The following is a 21,495-nucleotide window of genomic DNA, read 5'->3' as shown; positions in this document are numbered from 1 at the left end:
GGATCTAACGAATTGTGCGCCCGCGGCCAAAGTGTACTTCGAGGCCCCCGATTTGCCTACCATTCCGCGAGTGACGGTGGCGACGGCGGCACTACAAGACCATAGAGCACACATAAACAGGGACACAGGAGGGGGCCACAAAATTAAGAGCCACAGAACACGGTGGGCCATGCAGCACCATCGGCGAAGGTCAACACGGGGCGAGTGAGCGGATTTTCGTCCTCTTCTTCGCGCCCATTGTGATCGGCTCCGCGTTGTTCCGAAATGTACACCCCGAGCGTTATGAGCAAGATCATGACCCTACGGTTTACCAATAGAGGCCCCCCGCTCGGCCACCGGTTCGTCCCTGTCCCCGTCGGCGACGTGAATTGGATTGAGATATTAGAGTGGAAAATGATGGCCATTTGCATTTGCATTGGGTGGTGCAATGGGGGCCGAGAGAAGAAAGCGTGCCCCTCGCAACGTCGCAAATCGTCGAGCAAAGTTCGATTCGAATACCACGAATTGGCGCCGGCCATCGTCGGTCTGATAATGCTATCTGATCGGTCCACGAAAATCGTTCCGTTTGCTTCGTGAGCTCTTTTCGCGTGGAAAGTTATTAGTCGATGCTCGAAAGACATAATGGACATCGCACAGGGACACTGAGGGACTTCCAATGAGCAGTTTTGGCCAAAAAGACCAAGACCCTGAATTTCTTTTTGCAGAAGTGAGATGAGTGAAGCTTGATGGGGAAAAATACTGTTTAAGTGAAGTAATGGCTGGAGCAGGCTTATAAGACGCCGATGACGCTGATTGCACTGGATGTCCAAATGAGGCCAGTAACGCCAGAAAACATTTAAAAAATCCACAATATCCTTCTAAAGGATCGAAAAGTCAAGTTGCGTCATTAGCTGACATTTTATAGATATCCAAAGCACGTTTATCTAAAGTAGCGCGTTTGCTCACTGTTGACCAAGGACGTGTTGAAGATTCTTAGCAATGTTGGGCCATTTTGAAACGTAACAAACGTCGATATGTGACAATGGACGAAACATTGATGCATCACTTCTCTCCGAAATTCAAACGATCGGCATCTGAGTGGAGTTCAACTGGTGAACCTCGTCCGAAGTGCCCGAAAGCATAACAATCGGCTGCAAAAAGGTTATGGCCTCGGTATTTTGAGATGTGCGTGGTGTAACATTCATCGACTGTCTTGAGAAAGGACCATCAACAGTGAATATTATAACGCGTTATGAATTGAACTTTTAGTTGCTCCCACATTCCGTAAGAAATTTCACCAGAATTAAAAGGTTTTCTCTGAAACTGATGCCTTTTTTTGAAACAGAAAAGATAAATCGTTCTACAAAAGTGGGGTTGAAATGTTAGAGCAGCACTGGGGTGGCTCTTGAAGGAGATTATGTTGACGAATAAGACTCAAAATTTTCAGCCCGTGTGCTAAATAAATTGGACGTTTGACTGCAACGACGCAGTGCTGATCGATGTGTTACTAGACTAGCGAATGCGGACGCACGCATCAACAATGCTCGAACGATTGTCGATCCGTAGAGAATCAAACGGATCGAACTCTTCCAATCCAACTGACGGGCTTAGCGGGCTGATACCTAAAGGGGCTAATTTATGGAGCAATTAGTGACGGCAAACATCGACACATACCATTCGGTAAAATAGCTCAGCTGGAGCCAATGTATTCGCCTTCGGTTTCACTCCTCCCGCACGACGCGTGACAGCATTTGGTGAGCTCTTCACGCCCACCCAGCTATGGGACACTAAAACAGAATCTTGCTACTAATCACTCGCCCAGCCGTAGTCGGTGTTAATGTGTTTTAACACCGCAGACCGGTGACCGGCATACATCGTCTTCATCTACACACCCATACACACGATAGCACGATCGTAACTTTCGCTGAGCCACAAACGCACACACAAAACCCATATTTTACGGCCCGCCCAAAAGTGCCGCCCGTGGGTCCTATCGGGGCGAAGCGTTTGACACCGATCCCGACCTGCTAAGCCGTGCCCCGATTGCTACTAGAGCCACTGACGAAGATGTTGATCACCACACGCACCCACACAAGCGCACTTTGGCTGACGCCAGCTGGACGCCGAGATCGAGATAGGAGTGCCCTTCTTGGGCCCGCCCGTGCCCGCTCCGGTCTGTCTGCCGATCTAGTATTGATCGTCCGCGGTGATGCTGCCGTGCCGACGATGATCACCCTCAATTCGTGGACTCGATCGCTCTCACGAACCACTGGCGAGCGCGGAGCGGAGTATCAATCATTGTCAGCGGCAATTAAAACGCGAACTTTCGCGCTGATTGATCTCCGAGCCGCCGGGAGTCACGGGGACCACGAGCAGGCTGGCGTCCGAGTTCGAGTCCGTTCCCCGTGGATGGGTGGATTTCACGCCACGCCGCGCCGCGCCGAAAACTAAGCAGCGGGCCGCATCGGATCGAAAGACTTCAACCGGCGACGAACCCCATCGTCCGCATCGCGTCCGTTTGTTTATGCGTACGGAGGAACGAAGGAAACACGAACGAACGAGTGCGGAGCGAAGAAACCTAACCGAGTCCGACCGACGCCCGCGCAATCGAGCTTGCAACTGCGCGCGAACCGCGCGTCAACATGCGCCCGAAGCCCCCGGAACGGACCATGTGCGCGCGCCAAAGGCCCCCGTTCCCTTTCCCCGTGGCCACGCCGCCCGATCGCACGGAAGCGTTCGAGTTCGAGTAAACGATCGTGAGTGAGACGACTTCTGGCTCGAGCAGCGTCGTCGGGGGCCAACGGTTTTCCACCGAAAGCCGAAGCGCGATCAATGAACGATCATCAATCACCATCGGGAGCAGATCGGGAAAAGGGTTTTTGTTTTAAATTATTCAAACAGTATTGTAGATAATTTCACATCGTGTTGTGCGATGGGGTACGTAATTTATTCGCCAAACGGAAGCCAACCCCTAAAACCAGTGGGGTGGGGACTTCAGTGACAGCATTCCACCGGTAAAATAAAGATCAAGTTGAAGGTGTTTATGTCATGCGAACGGTTTCAGGGGCTTCGAGGGCAATAAGGTGAATAAATTGTAGCGGAGACGTTGAACGCTCGAGCCGCTTTAGCTGCCCCCCATGTAATGATGTGAAACTTATTTATATTTTTATTTATTAAAAATGGCTGCTCACGACACGGCAGGGAGCTCCCTTTCGGAGCGAAGAAGGTCATCCGCCGGTGGAACCGCTGCTGATCGCTATTCTTTCCCACATTTGGCTGGCACCGGGTATGATAAGCTTGTAACCGGTGACCTCCTTGGCCGCAGGCAGCAGATCTGACAGGCCGCCAGCGGCTGTTGGGTGAGAATTTATTATGTAGACCGAGCTGCTACTTCCTAGAACCAGCAGCGGATGATGGTAGCCGTGCCGCGGGCGTCTTTTATGACACGCTCAGTAAAACCATAAATCCAAAATGGTGTTTCCAGCTTCGGGAGCAACAAACAAAATGTGAATCGATTTAAAGCAGAACGAAATGGTGTTCTGTCTATTGTATCTTTCAGCTCTTTCGGCTCATTGTTCGATTGGGGCTGGATAACCCACACCCTCCGGTCACTCCAGAACGTGCGGCCCTGGTACATGCGGCCGGCCCGCTGAGCGACTGCGACTAAGTGACTAATTAGTGAACGCTTACAACAAGCAGCCCCAGCCACCACCAACGACGGTGGGACCGGCCCGGCCCGGCCCGGTCGTTCCATAAATCTTGCGCGATCGAAACGCGCAAACCTCCCAGAACTGAACCGCACACGCACACGGACACGGCGCGAACGTGGCCGCCATCTGCGCTGTCATTAGCGTGGCCCGTGGCCCGTCAAAGATCAAAGTAGTGAATGTCCGACTGCTGGACGGCGAAGTGGAGGTGGCGCTCCGTCCGAACAGCCTGTGTCAATAGTGTGTCCGGGGCCCTGGGCCGACCCGAGTGGCTAAATTATGACTAATCCTGGCCGGTCCAGGCTAGCTGACTGGCGCGGAAAGAGCCGGCCGCCTGGCACACCTGTGTACGATAAATAAATATCGCGGAGCCCAGACTTTACCGATCATTATGCTGGGGACACCCAGTCGGTCGGTCGGTCGGGCAGGCGGGACAAACAACAGGAATCAATCGACGCGACACATCCACCCAGCCGGGGGCACTTCATTCATTCGGGCCGATGGCGCGCCACGGTCAGCGTAGCATAAAATGTTGCTGGCCAGCCACTCGACGGCGGCGTGAGAAAAACCGCAAACCGCGCTCCACCTTTCGGTGTCTGTTTGAGATCGATTAGTCACTGACAGCCGCTGGACGGCGTGCGAGGACCACGCGAAACCATCCCCGTGAGCTGTGTGAGGCCCGGGAACCCTTGATGTGTGTTGTTGGCGATCTGAAATCAATAATCAACACCCTCGACTCACACAACAAACAGACACACCGACAGCGACACATTGTTGCGGCGATTTGTGGAGGCGTTAAGTGAGGCCAGTTTTGGCGTCGCACCGAGTTTCGAGTGTGGCTTTGGTTCGGGCAAGATGTTCACCGTGAATAAACACCGCACAACATAAACAACAGCGAGCGGTGCGTGATCGAGCATGGGATCGTGATCGGCGCTCTCGAGTGGGGAAAGCTAATCGAGCGTTGAAAATGGGCGTTCCGAAGGAATGTTGAGCCCGGCCCTAACACTCCAAAGTGGCCACTAACAAATAATGTGCCCGACATGGGCACACGGATGATAAAAATGGATCATTATAAAATTAACATAATAAAACGCGAATGTTCGCGCGCGAATTGATGGTGGTTGAAAGGATACTAAATGCAGTTTATGGTCAACATTTTCGAGCAGTACACGGTAGCGTGTAAACACCTTTTTTTTGCTTTCACTTCAGACGTGAATCAGAGTGCACCACCATTTAACCATTCAAAACAGTCGCCATCCACCAAATCAATCAATTTCGGGCCAATAGCGCGGGGCCACTCGGAGCTCCCGGCAAAACGGCATAATCGCTACAAAAAATGTTGAAACCTGATCTAATTCATTCCTGCGACCCGCCCGCGGGTATGGATCGCTTTGCTGGGAAGGGGGCCTGCCCGACCAAGTCTCCCGGCCATGAATTATGGTCCGATTCGTAATCCAATTATTCGCCCAAGGCCCCCCACCTGAGGGGAACCGGGCGGGTATTAGTGCCGCAGCTGCTGGGCTGGTGGCGCCCCCAACTACGGTCGATTCCGGCGGTGACCCTCAGCAACCGAAACTTGCGGGCTACGGACTGGTAGATGATTAATCGGAACCCGTTCCGTTGGTGACAGATTGAGTTGTCCACCATCGGACTGGCCCGGGGGCCGCTTAATGTGCGATGCACTCGTAAAGCTCAATCAAAACAAAAGGAACCGATCGCAATCGAAGTGAACGCCCGATTCGTATAGGCACGCGCGCATTCGTTATATACTCTAAGGTTTGAAAAACACTGGCCAATTCTTGATGTTCGGGGGTTATGTTGTACTACCGAATCGATTTCTGTTCGTATTTTTACTATTTCCGTTTTTTTTCATTACGGAAAATAACTTAGCCAAGATAACAACTTTTCCGAGACTATAGGAAAAATAACTTAGCCAAGATTCGAACGAGAATCGGTGAGAAACACGGCTAATCGAGCACAATGCTAGCGCCACCTGTACGTCAGCTGCAAGAAACTGTGGGAATGGGTGTGTGTGTCTCCGCTTACCTTGTCGTGGCTCTCTTCGAGCTCGATGATGCGGAACTCGAGAAGTTCGTTTTGTTCGCGCAGTTCATGGGTCTCCTTCGTGGCCTGAGGGGAGTGGAAAATACAAACGAACGGGGGGGAGTAGGTTAGTTTATGGCGGGCACCACCTCTCAGTGTAGTCAGACCTTCAGCAGTTCTCGCTCCAGCCGATCGATTTGATCCTTGGCGGCCGCGTAGTCCTGTCCGAGCGACCCGTACCGATGCTGCATCTCGTCCAGCTGCGTCTTTATCCTCGTCAGCTTTTCTGTGGCGTCGCCGCCACCACCGCACACCTGCCACGGATCCGTGACCGGTTCCGCGGGTCCGAAACTGCTCGGCTGCGGACTCATCGAGGATAGGGCCGAATCCGTGTCCGATCCGAGCGATGGGTCTCGGCAGTCGATGGGAGGTGTCGATTGTTTCGCTAATGCACTTAGGCGTTTCGTTTCTACACTACTGGCACTACTGCAGCTACTACTGCTACTACTGCTAATGTGGTCGTTGTCGTCGCTGTGAGCTTCCATGGTTCGTTGGGGTAATTCGTACGGCTGTGGAATGGAAACCGGGAGTTATTAGACCACCGGGAGCTCCAATACCGGTCCGCTACACCTACCAGCGCTGGCTGTGGAGCCTCATCGTTGCCGTACGTCGTCGTGGCTATTCCTAGTAAATCGGCCGCCGGCTCCGGCCGACCGTTTGATCTCCGATTCGGGTGACAGTCGCTGCCAGCCGCGGTTGACACAACTTCCGCTGCCGGGACCGGGCTGGTCGTTGTCGTTGCCGTGACAATCGTCAGCTCCAGCGTTTCTCTCGTTTCCAGCTGTTCGTAATCGGCGTCGACAGATTGGATGCTGTGGTTGCTGTTACACTTGCTAATGGTGCCGCTACATGATTCTGTCTCACGCAATTTTCGCATCTGAAACGAGCCGGAGATGAGAGAAACAGCGTCAGTAATTGGTATGGGTATGGGCCCGAAACACGGCGCGCACATGGTCGCCTGTGATAATCGAAATAATCCTTCCCGAGCAGCGCCGGCCGGCCGGCTGGACATTCTCGGGGTTCGAGCGAGTGCGGCCCCAAAACCGGTGCGAGGCGAGGCCAGAAAAAGAGACATTGAACTTTTAATCGGTCCACTCGGGCCCCCAAACGGACCCCGCAACCATACAGGCCAAAGCGCATAAGCCATTTGTTGTCGCCATTGCGCCGGGCAATGATCATGATTACGGCGCTCCTCTGCCGGCGTGCGTGCATCGCGAGCCACTTCTGGCGGCCACTTTCTTACTTCCCGCCTTCCCTTACACAATGGACGGAACCGGTTTTTGGCCAGTGCTGGGGGGGGAAGCGATTCTTTTCACAGGTTTTCACCGGGACCGCCAGGGGCTCTGCTCCAGCACTCAGCAACCTGTCACCTGGCCGTCGCCTTTTTATGCTCGCCCCGCCGACGCTGCGATGTGGCTGACGGGTGTACGGGAAGGTGCGTGGTGCGTGGGATGAACGCCACCAACGGTCGCTCCAATATCCCACAAAGCCGACAACCCCACGCCTGGCTGGCCGGGAAAATTTATGTAACAGTGTCTGCATTGCGCCGTCTACATTGCGCCGACGCACTGCACGCCGCGCAATGTGCCGAACCGGGCTCTGCGTGGACCGCTTGTGTTTAATCTCCCGGGTCTCCCGGGGGCTCCACATCAACTAACGCTGACCGACCTCCGATCCATATTGAAACGGTGAGAAAGTGATAAAAGATTGCGTGACTCGCAGCCAAAGTCGTGCCTTCCGACCAGACCGGACTGGACCGAACCGGGCAACCTGCCGACCGCAACGAAACGGAGAGTTATTTCCGAGAGCCCCCGGTGAGCCACGGATCGAAAGGAAAATTGAACTTCTTCGAGTTTTGGGCGACCCACAAAAGTGGGGAGGTTTGCTGAGGCAGTAGCTGAGGCAGGTCCCTCTGGATCTCTTGGCCTGGGTCTGGGTGACAGGTGACAGGGTGCCGAGTGAAAGTTGTGTGGGCAGTTCGCAATTTCTTTTGCCATATGGTGGGGGGAGGCGAGTAGGGGGTGCTTTTGCATAAATTGAGGTCCGCAATCGAGGCTCACGCACCGCACCAGACCTGGGGGCCGATAACGAGGAGGTCGAAAGAGTGCGGGGACAGCCATTAAGGACGGTGGCATGATTTATTCCCAACCCCAGGCTGCGGGAGGCTGTGAGGCTCCGGTGGAATTCCGGGCATGTCCGGGCATGGCTCGGCACGATTACCGAACCCGCCACTTGCCACTTGGGAGAGGGTTCTTGGGCGTCGAGCGCTCGATTATCGGGGGGATTCGACGAAGCGACGGAGGCTCCTGAGGAGCCTGAGCACTTGTCGATCGACGTGCAGACTCCATCCGATGATCCTTTCGATACTCAATCTCTCTCTCGATTAACCCCGAACCCGATCGATCGCCAGGCACGGCACATGGCTGCCGCTGCCGAGAGCTGAGCTGGTGAAATGTATAGGGTGATGCATCTAGTGTTTGGATTTTACTTTTACTTAACTTTTAACCGATAAAACTTAACTTTGGAAATTGTAAATCTTTAGTAAAAACTTCGATGTTGTCGAAATGGGACGCTATACGCTGGCAGAAAATTGGAAAATATTAAAAACTCATTTCCAAAGTGCGTGAGTCTTCAACTCAACTGTACGAAATTTAAAAAGGATATTTCCACCTCATTTTAATAAACAGAAGGAAGTCGTGCAAGAAAAGCCAATGCACCCGAGCACCGACTTACGAGTGTTTGGTGCAGATTTTAGTCTGGCGACATCATCGGCCCATTTTCGTTGGCTGATTGGTTTTTCGCCGAAAGCTAAAGCTAAAAACTTAAACGACATTTAGTTTCTGCAGGACGGTCAATATTTTGCGCCTTATCTTCGGAATCAAAACACTAGTATCTAGCACCACCCTATGCAGCTTAGTACCGAGTGTGCCTTATGCAACACGATCGCATCCCTCGTGTGGTCTGCTCGCAGAAAAAAACACGCAAAACACAGCCTCAACCCCCTCTCCTAATTGCCATCTCTTTCGCGCACGAAACTCATCGCAGTCGCAATCGGCTATCGTTATCGTGGGCTCCGGAACGGAACGAATCCCATAAATCACTTTCTTCCGAGCGAGCAGCATACGGCGACCTGATGACGATTTGTGCGGAACGCCGGCGACTCGATCGGCGGCAACGGCGGCGATCGGCGGCGGCGGCAACGGAACCGGGCGAAAGTGAAACCGAATCGACGTCACTCCGAACGTCGTCGAGGCTTTCGCACTAATCGGCATCTATTCGAACGTATTTTTATCGGGCCTTTCATCGGTTGGATGCGCACGTCACAGGGACATAGCGAGGAACGGGCGCCCCCCCCTGTTCCCTCCTGGGGATTATTCGGTAATTTTGTTCGGCCCATTGCGGCCCCCTGCGCCATTAGTCGACTGGAAATTGGTCTGCGGGGTTCACAGTAGCAATTGGGGATCGCCGGCAGAGTATCACCAAAAATCACAACAAGCCGTTGTTTGAGGTGCACGGCGAACGGGCACGAAGATGTTTGACATTACTAGATCTTACGACACGAAGATATTGCCGTCGGTGGCTTTTCACCGGTTCGCCGAACCGATCAATTTTTGAATCTTGTTTCCATTCGTCGGCACGGTGCTAAGGGTGCGACTCGGAGAGGGTGAACACCGACAACACGGGCCTAATAACCTTAACCGAAAATTCCCCATCCGAATCTTGGTCAACTGGCGGGCTTCTTGCGGAGAGCTGCGGACGGTAACGATCGGTGGCTGCAATTACACACACCACCGACAGTGTAATTGCGTCCGATCGGCGTCATCATCATCATCATCCTTATTTCGTCACCTTGCTGCTGTCAGCTCATCAGACCGCGAGAGGAAAAATTCAGCGGCCCACCTCGTACTCTCAACGTTCTTTCTAACTCCGGGGGCTTTGCTGTCGGTTTTCGGACACTCAACATTGATCCTTCTGTTTGGCATCCCCATCGGTCGGACAACGCTACCCACGAAGAAGCCTTCGGTCTGCGAAGGCGAGAGCTCCCCGATACGGGCCATGAAATGTCGATCAGCTGAAGGCTGTTTTGTCCGACAACCAACCATGCGGAGCGAGTGTTGGGACGCGTACTTCACATCGGACCAACGCACGACGCTAATGTATTCTCCCGATACTTTCACCCCGGAGCACCACCAACTTGCAGCTGGTCGCCCTCTCTCGATGGGCACTTGATGCTTTCCCCGAATTACCGCATCCGAAAGACACTTCATATGCGCGTGGTACCATTACGCAATCCCACGGTCCCACTTCGTCCTGCTCGAAGATGGCGATGGTCTTCTGAAGCATCGGACAGGGATCGGGACGGGCCCTCGTTCTACTCGCCTTCGATCGCACCGCGGCTGAGACACCAAGACTTTGGCCGGAGCGAGACCGGAAATTGCGGTCAGGCCCCTTTCGATCGGCGTTCGATCGGTCTGGAGCCGCCGAAGCCCCTAACTGGCTAACGGTCCATCGGTGGGGCCTTATTTTGGTCACGCAAAACGTCACGCTGCGAAACGCGGTCTAAAAAGCGGAAACGGCTGACTCTGCCCGTCTCGACCCTGTCCCGGCTCGGCAGACGGAACTGTAAAATTGCAATGGGGCCCCCGGGCTGGGAGGGAAACAGATCGATCACGTTTCGATCGATCGATCGATCGAGTGATTCGCAAATTCGCTGGTGGACTGGATGTTGTTTTTTTTTGGATTCAGCGAATGAGGCCGAGATCACGAGCTGGAAGTAAATGGACAGCATAAAATGGCACCGTGTTTTACCGCGCAATATCCGCCACGGAGTCCGCCGTCTAAGACATTTAATTATAACCGAATGGCTTTTTTGTGGCTTGGTAACGAGAATGGGAAGCACTTAAAGGGAGCAGGAGCAGGAGCAGGCGGCATGTCGCTCTTTGCTTAGGCCCCAGCGGGATGATATTTATAATTGGAGCCAAAAAGTCTTTGGAACCGAGTGAAGCGTGTTTCAATTACAACAATTCTTGTGCTCGAAGCCCATTTTGGTGAGGCCAATGTTCCAATGTTTTCTAACGTTATATCTCTTACAAACTCCCATTTTAATGTCTTCAAAACCTAATAGATCTGCTTGTTGGTCAACAGGAATTGTTGTGCCCAACCCAAGCGTCCGAACCTTCCGATCCTGGAGCCGAGCCACTTCCGATCGGTTTCGGGGCAACATTATTTAATCTGGTTAAATTATGAAATTACCGAACCGAAATTACCTGCCCATGGTTCCGGGCAGGCCACTTTCAAGCACCACGGCAACGGCGCCATTATCAAGTGATCAGCAACCGGGCAGGCCGGCCTAATCATCAATCGTTTGTGGCGAACGAATTCGATTCGAACGAATGAAGCGTTTACAATTCCCGAGCGTGAGCCAGCCAATCGATTGGCCATACTTTCCGTAATTAAATACTCTCCACACGGGGGTTAGTTGGCCTGGAGCAGGACCGAGGACCCGTTTGACAGTTTTCCCCCAATTTGCACTCTCCAATAATCGGCCGATTACGGAATGTTCAAGTGGGCGTAGTGTTTTCGCACGTGACCGATACGTGTGTGCCATTTTAAATCCCCGGGATTATGCAACCCTCACTTTGGATCGTGTCAAAATATTGACACCTCGTTTGACGTTTGCATGCGTAAGATCAAGACCTAGGAGAGCTCTTGAATCTGGCTGGCAACATTTGGCCACATCATACCTTTTTTACATCATACACCCCTTTCACAGCCCGGTGGTGATTGACAGATTTGCCACAATCGTAATCACCGGCAAACGGCGCCCATCTTGAACGGAACAGGGAGAAGCGTTTTTATGCTTGTGAAGATCCGAACCAGAATCGGAGCCTCAACGTTTGGCACTTGCTAAAAAATAGGGAAGCTTCAGGTGTTTCTCGAGAAAATTGGCAACGCTCATTTACGCGCATGTCATGCGAGGCTCTCTATTGTTTCTGTGTTTTGTTTTTGATTGGCTAATTTTGGATTCAATTTGTGTGAGAGCAAAGTACTTCCAAATTGGCCCACCCGGTTCGGTGCGTCTGCCGTCAACCGGGACCTGAGGATCTCCTGCGCCAATCTACAGCGACCGCGGCGTACGAACCACTTTCTAACATCAACGACGCACTCTGACACGTGTGACATAATCTGTGGCGAATACTTTTCGCCAAAAACCTGCTTCGGATGAAAAGCAAAAATGGCCAACCTGCCGACATAGGACCTGCCGACATAGGGCTGCAACTCGCAAGAAACAAAATCAAAGCAAATAGCTCAGTTTAAAATATGTTTCAATTGAAAGGAAAATACATAAAACGAACAGTTATAAGACAAAAAGGAAAGTTGCAAACCTACAAGCAAATTAGAAAATAAACTATAAAAAAGAAAAAATTTAGCACATTCAAAATAATTAATGAAACACCAGATATTGAGTCGGCTAGGAAAGAATTTCAACCGTTTTTGCATGCTAATTGAATCACCAACGTGCAAAGCGGTTCAACGAGACACGTAACCGCCTGACCGACAGCTAAATAAATGCTCTCCACCATCCAGGTCAATGAAAACGCTTAACTGGTTGGGGTAATATCTTAAATCAGCCACAAGGTGCGCAATTACCGGCCGCTAATAACGTTGACCCCACATGCCCACCGTTTGACTTTATCCGTCTCATTAGCCCGGCGCGGATCTCGCGAAAAAACTCCCGCCACCCGAACGCTCCTAGTGGTGGCGTGCAGACCCCACAGCCCACACACCATACCCCCCACACACACGCCTGCGTCCCAAAACTGGCGGCATCGGCAGAGTCAAATAAAGATCCCAAGCTCATCGGCCAGCTTGCCGGGGTTCCGCGTCGGCTGCAGCGCAAGAAAGTGAACGAAATTGTGCTGGCGAGGCATTAGGGCCGGTTTGGGGCCTTTAGCTTTCGATCGGTAGGTAATTAAAGAGCAATAAATAGTTGGTCCGTTGACTTGTGGGCCAAAAGAGGTGGTGAACGTTGCTCGACAACTCTCGCTCGAAAATCACCGAAAGCCACCGATCGACTAACGTTGGCCCCGGATAGTCCAACATAGAAACGATGTGAATGCGTTTTGATTACAATGTTGCAACGCAGTCGCAGGTCCCTTGACCGGACCGGAAGGAAGCTTGGTGCACCAAACCGTTAAACGGCGAGTTAGGGGGTCGAACTGGTCGCCGAGCATAACACCGCCGAGCGCACCGGCAGATCAGTTTCGTTACTTAACACGTTCGTCAGCATAATTTATGTGAAACGGATCGTCGATCAACCACCACACATACATAAAAAAAAACGAGGTAAACACTAATCTACTCACACGAGCCCTCCGGATCGGATTCCGGACCGGCCCAGAGAGAGAGAGAGAGAGAGAGAGTCCGTGGCCCCGGGACGAAACAAACACCAAAAATCGATGCTTATCCGGCGTAATTTGTGACGACAATCCGAGCGATAGCGCCTCAAAGGAGGCAATTAATTGGCTTCCTCCTGCAGCAGCCCCCGATTAGGGTGCCCTTTTCGGTGGAGACCTTCCAAAAAAACGGCACGAACACGGGAAACACATCAACCATAAACGCGGTGGCCCGGCCCGCTTCGAAATAGAAATGTTGCGATGCATTTTCGATGTTGGCGTCGCGTTATGATGCAACACCCCGAACGGGCGGGCGGTGAAAGGGAAGCATTTTTAACCCGGTGGCACTGGAAAAGGTGAAACAAATTAAGCCGACCCCCAGCCTTTTATGGGATGCTCGCGACGGGTCTGTGGGTCTGAGGACTGTGTTTCTCGGAGTTGATTTGTCAGCGCAAGCTCTCCGACGGCCGAGACCGATCGGCGGCAAACATTGTCTGGCCGTCAGGGGCGGCAGTGCCGGCAGCTTATTATTATACTAAACAATGTTTGTTTAGCCCGTTTTGAAGGGGCGAAGAGCTAAGGCACCAGGGATGTTATGGAAACGCATGCAATCTGCTGCTGCTGCTACTGCGGAACGTGCCACAGCCCAGTGCACGCGTGCAGCGGGTTGTGGTTTTATTTGAGCACAAACATACGGACACAAATGGTCCCCGATATGGTGAGTTCGGATATCGGACGCCACAGGAAAAAAAAAAATCGCGACCACAATGAAGAAGCTCAATGCGGATCAAACGAGCGTTCGATGGATGAAGGTGTAAACATTATGCTATCAGCATAACCCGTATGCAACGCCCAGTGGGTTTCGAACAGTCCACGTGGTTCTAGTGAAATCCTTTCCTAATATTGGCTCGAATTCGAATAAATAAACCAATTCCACTCGCCTCTGGCCAATCGTATAGCGAAAAGCTAATATTCGCAACTGTGTGTAGAGATTTTAAGTCGCTCTAAGCTACCTATGATCACTTTTCGATCCTCAAAAATTGCAATTTTTCCGGGGATAAATATCTGACAAGCTAATGATGGCTTGCTCGTACATCATCCCTCCTAAGCGAAAGACGTCAGGGCGAGCCCTGATAATACAACAGAGCTTAAAAGTTTAAGTTGGTGCTACATTACACCAAAATGGTCATTCAACAAACATAACTCGTCTTTCGTCAACTCGAGTGGCCGATGCTGCTTACTAGTAACAAACAAATGAGGGTTTCTATGTTTCCAAAATTCAAATTACCGATTCGTGGTAAATTAATTTTGGAGTACACAAAACTCGACGATGAGCCAAAACACGTCCAAGCAAAACAGCAGCCAAAAATTAGTTGATCACTCAAAATACTCAAACTAGCTACCATAAATGAGTGAGTAATAATAGAACGTCATAAAAAATCGAAAAAAATCAACTTGAGAGCTTTTTTAATTACCGATGTTGTTTACTAGCAACAATCAACTGTTTACTTGTGAGCCACCTTCTGCCCGGGACTGCCTAAAAGCACCATAAACCACCCTCGTAATAAGTCACATCGCCAGCCAGCACCTTCACACCCGTCGGCGCTTGACTAATTTTATGCAAAATTATCCAGCGCACATAGCAATCGAATCGCTAAATCGAACCGTAAAACATTATCCAATTCCATCCGCGTGTCCCACGGACCTCGAATCGAACACGAACTCGAAGGGACTCGGTTCCAGTGTACAAGTGCAGCACTCTCTCCACGCAGCAGAAGAAGCTAAACAGCATCCCCGGGGGGCAGATTAGTTGTGTAATGACTTGGGCCACGGGCAGACGGCGGTCCACCAAGTCCATTGTGCGTATGCGCGTAAGCCGCGATGATGCGCAGCTCCCCCCCGGTGGATTCGACGTGAATCTCACCTCACGGTGCGCCGTCATCGTCACAGCGCGTTAATTGGTCGTCTTGTCCGCGGGCGAGAAAGCCCAAATTATTCCAACGGGCGGCGATTAAACACAGCCAACCATCCAATCCTGGCCTGGCCTGGCCGGGCCTGGAACGTGGGGCGAGTGATTCCCTGGATGACACGATCTGTGAACAACCGCACGGGGTGTTACGGCGGTTGGCCACCCGGTCGTGAACAGCCCCCACCAAAACGATAGCTTATTTACTAATCCAATGAACGGCGGTGGCGATGTCGAGGGCCTAGCCGCCAGCCAGCTGTTAACCTGGTTTCGGGTGGCTGGCTGCACTCCCCGGCGCCCTATAAGCCCGCGCCTGGTCTAATGATGCACCGAAGCATTGTAAAGTAATTTAACCATGATCCATGATCAGCCACGATTGCGCCATCGTAATCTAATTAGAAAGAAGCGAAATGGTGTGTGAAAGACACACCCAGGAGCCCCCGGCGCGGTGCGTGCCTCGCTGCACGGGGGCCTCGAATTCTTTGATTAGCAACATAATTGGACACGACGAGGCTCGCCAAAAAGCACTCACGCAACATACTGGGCGCGCGAAAGAAAGCAAACAGCCGGTCTTGGGCTCGTTGCACAAAGCTGGCGAATGGTGTTTAGAAACAAATTTCGATTTGTTTTCGTTTTTCATCGACTGGCCGCGAAATTGGCAATGAGGGGGCCTCCTAGAAAACACTCCAACTCCGGGGTGAGAATCGAACCCAGGATGAGATGTGGATGGTCGCACCGATCAGACCCGTCATCAATGCCTTTAAACTCCCACAAGAAGGTTGATCAAAGTCATTTGCTCCTTGGACCGTAGCATCGTCGCTGGTGAGCGTTGCGTTTTCGGCTTTCAATTAGTTTTACGGCGCTTAATGCGTTGTTGCTGATCGTTATCGTGTCATGTTACCTTATCTACGGCGCGTTACCATCATTTAAATGCCTTCCACTCCACATACGATCGTTTCGAATTATAATCCACCTCATCTGTCGGCGTCACGCCCGGCTCTTTGGGTGATTAAAATGCACCAATCGGACCACAACCGTGTTGCAGCCGTGGCTACCCATCGTACCGGGCTAATCGCTGGTTAGTCACATTTAACTAATGGTTGCACGCCACTGTTGCAACTGCACACCACGGGATGAGGCTGTGCAATACTTTCACACTTGTTTCTGGTGGCTCCTGAGCTCCATCCACCTGGGTTGGGTGCCAGAATCACCCCATAACACTTTCACGTGATGCCGTGTGATGCGTTTCAAGGGCCTCACTCACTCAGTCTCACCTGCCACAATCTGTGCGCCGAACTCACCTGAAAACGAGAAAAAAGACGTCGCGTTGTTAGAAAAACCGCCTTCATCGAGGGTTGTGGTGACACTGCGAAAAGGCAATCGCGACGAGGCGACGGCCGGCGACGGGCCTGCCCTGCCCCTGTGACATAGTCACATTTAGGATAGTCACATTTCAGGGATAAGTCACGAAGGCCATCAGGTGCACCGGACCGGTGCTGCATCCCCCCGGCGAGGGCCAGCAAAAAATCCGGGTCTGATCCGGAACTGGGTATCGAAATCAAACAAAGGCCAGGTCGTCACCGTGGGCCGCCCCAGGGGCGACAATAACCTGACCGAGGACCAGTAGCTAGCCCCTCGCATAGCAAATTCCGCCTTGGCAGCGGGACCTCGGCCTTAGGCGCGGACTTCAATGTAGCGCGGCTGGAATTAGCATGCAACATGCTTTCACCGGCGAAATGCGAATTACATACGAGCCAGCGTGTGCCTTATGAATAATGTGGCCACCGCCGTTGATAGTCACCTGCGTGAGGCCGAGCGTGTGGTTCGCCCGGAACCGTAGAAAATGCATAATTGATTGGCATTAGGCGAGGTAGCGAACGATCACCAAGGCGGGCGCTTGATTAATGCATTAGTCGCGCGCGTTGAGCTATGCATCGATCCTGCGGGGAGCCACGGACCAAATCGTTCCCGAAGTCCTTACTGCGGGATGCGAAAAATGCGGGAAAAACCTCCGTTCCAATTGATGAGCTCCGGGAACCGGGGACGCGGGTTCCATCGATCAATCTTCCGGGTAATTCGGTGCCACCCGAGACCACTGACCACTTCCTTATTGATTCTGCTAAAATATAGACGAAGGCTCATAAATTCTCCCGACGCCCCCAACATCGGCCTATTTTTAGAACCTAACCTCCGGACCCAGCCGGGCCGGGCGAAGGACTTTCATTGGGCTGCCCATCATCATCACCACGGCCCATCAACAACTTCGGACTTCGGTACTTCGGCACATTACACGAAAACAAAGTAATGGTAACCGTTGGCAACAATGTTTGTTGACCGACGGCCCCAAGGAGCGGTCCGGTGGCTGGCCCGGTGAATGTTCAACCGATTTGCAATCGATAATGCCCGCTGCCGTCGATGCCGATTGATTGATGACCGTCGGACCGGTCACCGTCCCGTTGGCCCTCGGCCTGATGGTGCCGATAATGATGACGAGTGAGATTTATCGACGCACTCTCGTCGGGATCTTTCGCGCGGCGGAATGCAGAAAGTAGTGCCGCCGCCGCCGGTGGGACCGGTCAGGAAGCATCATAAATTTGGCACAGATCTCCGCCTGGCCAGCCCATTTTCTGATATCCTGACATTCACTGACTCCCGGTTCCATCACGGCCCAGCTCACTCACCTTGGCGAAAAGATGGCCGCGAAGCCATCGCTGGAACATCATTTCGTGCGTCCTGCAGCTCACTCACTCACTGGACTGGATTTTCCACCGAGCGATGTCGATGGTTACTGCGCTTTTGAGAAAACACTTATCGAGCTGCCCCAGCCTCAAACGTCAAACACGGGGGCTGTGAAAATGGACGCCCGACGATGGGAAACTCGGATTTGAACAGAAAGCTAAACAAGACCCCGAGACCTCTGGCGGAATGTTTGCGACCCATTCGTGGACCTCCGCTTCGTGTCGGGTTTTATTTCGGGGTCCAGCGTCAACGCTGCGCAGTAGCTCCCCGAAGGCGTAACCAAGGGAACGAGTTCACCGGCGCCAACAAACAACAAAGTCCCCAGGCGACCGGTGGCCGACGATGGTCTAGAGTCCGACTAGCCCCAGAAGACGCCAGTGCCCAGTTTGATTCTCCCGGGGTCCAAAACGACCGAAAGGCCAATAACTAGTGTGGATCGAGCAGATCAGGCTCGGGGTTGGACCAAATGACAGGTACCGTTCGGTGTGGACCAAAGCCCCAGTATTCAGAGAGAGCGAGAGATAGGTGTTTGCTTGCAGGGTTCTACCCCACGCTTCACCCTGAAATCGTGCTGACCCCAACCACACACGTCACGCTCCGCTGTCAAAGGCGGTCCCCCAACGAACGGAGGGCTCCACAACAATGGCCGGAGGACCTTTCGGGAGATAGTGAGCGGCTTTCGGTGAACGGACCGTCACCACCACCGTGTCAAGGAAAATGGACACCCGGAGTGGGACCCTGCTCCTGATATTTGGGGCCGCAATTCCGATGAATGAACTCGCAACCTCGGACACCGCACCAATAACCGTTTTTCTTCGACGAACGATAACAATCGCTCCGGCCGGCCGTGCAATCGATATTGACCTTAAATGGGCTACGTGTTGTGACCACGGAGACCGTGCTCCCCGCGCGAAGAGTTACAACAATGTTTCGGGGCGACCAGCTCGGTTTCGCAGAACCAAGCCCCCACCGGCCCAGTGTCCAGTTATAGGGCACACCAGGTCTGACGGCCAGACTCGGTACCGTTAGGGTCTGTTTGGTGGTTCATTAGCCGACGGTGCCAAAAGGTGCGAAGCGCAAAAAAAACGATTCGAAGTCCATATTTGGACGAGACTCGAGATGCGAATTAGGTCTAGTAGGGTAAAGGCACTGATCGCACTGTCCTGTGGCGTTTTTAATTGGGTTAAGGTGTCGCGACACACCGCTACAGAAAGCAACAGAGATGATTAACACTGTCTAACTGATCAAGCAACCCCAACAAAGCGATCAATTAGTCAGTAAATCATAGCAAGACGGTACAATATGGGCTTCGGTTCCTTGACCAAGGCACCGGGGAGGTTTTTTGCAGTAGTACCCGAGACTTGGCGACCGATATGGTTTCAAATGTCAGCCCCAGTCAATGCTATCTGCTACCGGCCACGTCGATCAGAGATTGGTCAGTTTTGGAGGGTGCGCACAGTCGACAGCAGTCCCTTCTCGTGCTCGTTCTAGAAGCCGAACCTGTCCTGGCCAGACCTGTTTACGTGCCATCGGCATCCGTTTTCGATTTTGTTTCGATCGTAAAGTGTCCCGCCGCCACCGTCCGACCGGTGGCTATCGTTTTCTCGTCTTTCGTTATTTATTTCGTGCTGGTTCGGGCTTCCTTTCGGGACGTGTCAGTGGCGTCGGAGCCCAGCGGGGGAGAAAGTGAAAGCTGCCGAAAAAAAAAAACAGTAACAACAACACGAGCCAATCCTTTTAGCCATTATGTTTTGCGACGGCCGTCCGCCGCCATCTTGGGCTTCGCGACGACCTGTTCGCAATTCATCTCCTGGCCCTGGGTGCTTTCACTGCCCCAAGAGAGCCCAAAACCTGTGCGGGGCTTTGGCTGGTGGCTGTCCTTACGCTACTCTGGCCAGTGGTTCGATGGGTCAAAACTTTCGGATCTACCCGCCGCCTGGCCGGCCTGGCGATCGTTGACCTTTACCACCACACCTGTACTGTATAAATTGCAATTGGAAGTTCAGCAGAGCAGTTGATGAGAGACGCCCGAAAACTGTCTCACGTCACGTCGTCGGAGTAGGAAGATGATACCGTTGGGGGCACTTCTCTGGAAATTGGGTTAGCGCCAAACTGGTGACGCTGCAAAAGACGCTGCTTAGAAGCTGACAGACAACGCTGACAAAGCCCGAGAACGGTGCCACCACGTTGCCACACTGACCCCATTGGCTGTATTTGGCAGGTTGCCTGATGATGCCGCTCACTCGTTCCATCCATCCGTATCGGGTCGGTCGGCACCGAAGATGATACCGGCCACGGCACTGGCCGGGGTTCCAAAGCGCCAACGTCATCGATCCATCCATCACGCCGACGAAGCCCATCCAGCCCAGTCGACGACGGGTGGTGATCATGTTTCGTCGACGGTTCGCCACAAGGCATAATGCTATCGCGCGAATCGATCACCGTGAGAATTGCGTGGAATTTAGGCTTGCCCGCCGGAAACTCTTAGTCGTCCAAAGCGCGGAGTCACTCCGGTGACCGGCAGCAGACCCGATACTCATCCCCAACTCTTGAAGTTCCAAAGCCTCTCAAGATCTCGATCCGGCTCTCCGGTGCTGGTGGAACACCTGTAGAGCCGATCTTTCGGACGACGACGAATCCACGGCCACGATTTGCGTAGGGCTTCCGATAGTCGCACCCGATAGTCTTGACACCCCGACACTTCCCGTTAGGACGAGCCCGCGCCGTCCGGTCCGAAAACCGGATTGCGGGAAGGCGTCTAGGTCTTCTCCGATCTTCGGTTAGCATTTGCTGTGCACCGCCCGAGGTCTTCCGCCGGCGAGAAGATGGACTCGTCATCGTCGTCCGCCGTCATGGGCAGTGGAAATCGTAACAACGGCCATCACTACCGCAACGTCCGCGAGGAGAGTGTCCTCATTGTTGGTTGGTGCGCCACAACAAGGTTTCTACGTCTGTCCGTGTGCCAGGCGTTGGGTCTGACTGATTGGTTCAACCTTAGGGTAATGAAGTGAGAGAATTGTGTTTGCGCCCTCGGTTTGCGCGAAGCGTGAGAAAATCGCATTACCCTCTCGGAACGCTCATTACAACAGTTGGGCCGGGCGGTCCGCTTCCCGGGTCCGTTCAGCGCACGTTCAAGTTCAATGTTTCAAGTCATGGTACCCGTGTTCGTCGTCACGGGACCAATGGGGACACCGTTAGGGGGTCCAATAAGTCAGATCTTTGCCAAATAATGGAACACAAACGGCTTGTGGTCGATGGGTCAAATGCGTACGGTGGAACCACATCGAAGTGGCGAAGTAACCAAGTTCAAACCCAGACCCGATGTCAGCTAAGTCGGAGTTGGTCTCAATGAATGAATCTGCTTCACTCTGCGGAACACCCGAGCTGATCGTTGAGGTCTGAAGTGTAGTACGGCCATCCATCTGGAGATCGTGCCGTGACTGGGCGAGGCGGGGGATATCCCTCCCCAAGACATAACCGCGTGATGTGATTCTAATCGTGACCATTAACATGACTGTAAACAATTAAAACGTCTCACAATTAAGTTGTTGTAGCTGCGCGGCTCTTTGTGACCCACGATCGTGGCACAAAAATGTCTTCCTCT

At 52.7% G+C, this 21,495-nt stretch overlaps 1 protein-coding gene across 3 annotated transcripts in view; it reads right to left on the bottom strand.

The window, feature by feature from the left end:
- LOC131211573 (uncharacterized) overlaps nt 1-21,495 on the bottom strand; it is a 73,518-nt gene that overhangs the window by 7,267 nt on the left and 44,756 nt on the right. For all 3 annotated transcript variants that reach the window (XM_058205090.1, XM_058205091.1, XM_058205092.1), the window contains 3 exons: nt 6,364-6,666; nt 5,897-6,298; nt 5,733-5,816 (listed from right to left, as the gene is read on the bottom strand). In XM_058205090.1, coding sequence (XP_058061073.1) covers nt 5,733-5,816; nt 5,897-6,298; nt 6,364-6,666 — 789 coding nt within the window. The remainder of the gene's footprint in view (nt 1-5,732; nt 5,817-5,896; nt 6,299-6,363; nt 6,667-21,495) is intronic.

This window comes from Anopheles bellator, chromosome 2 (assembly GCF_943735745.2).
Source record: "Anopheles bellator chromosome 2, idAnoBellAS_SP24_06.2, whole genome shotgun sequence".
Taxonomy (NCBI): domain Eukaryota; kingdom Metazoa; phylum Arthropoda; class Insecta; order Diptera; family Culicidae; genus Anopheles; species Anopheles bellator.
This window is presented reverse-complemented; position numbering and strand designations above follow the sequence as displayed.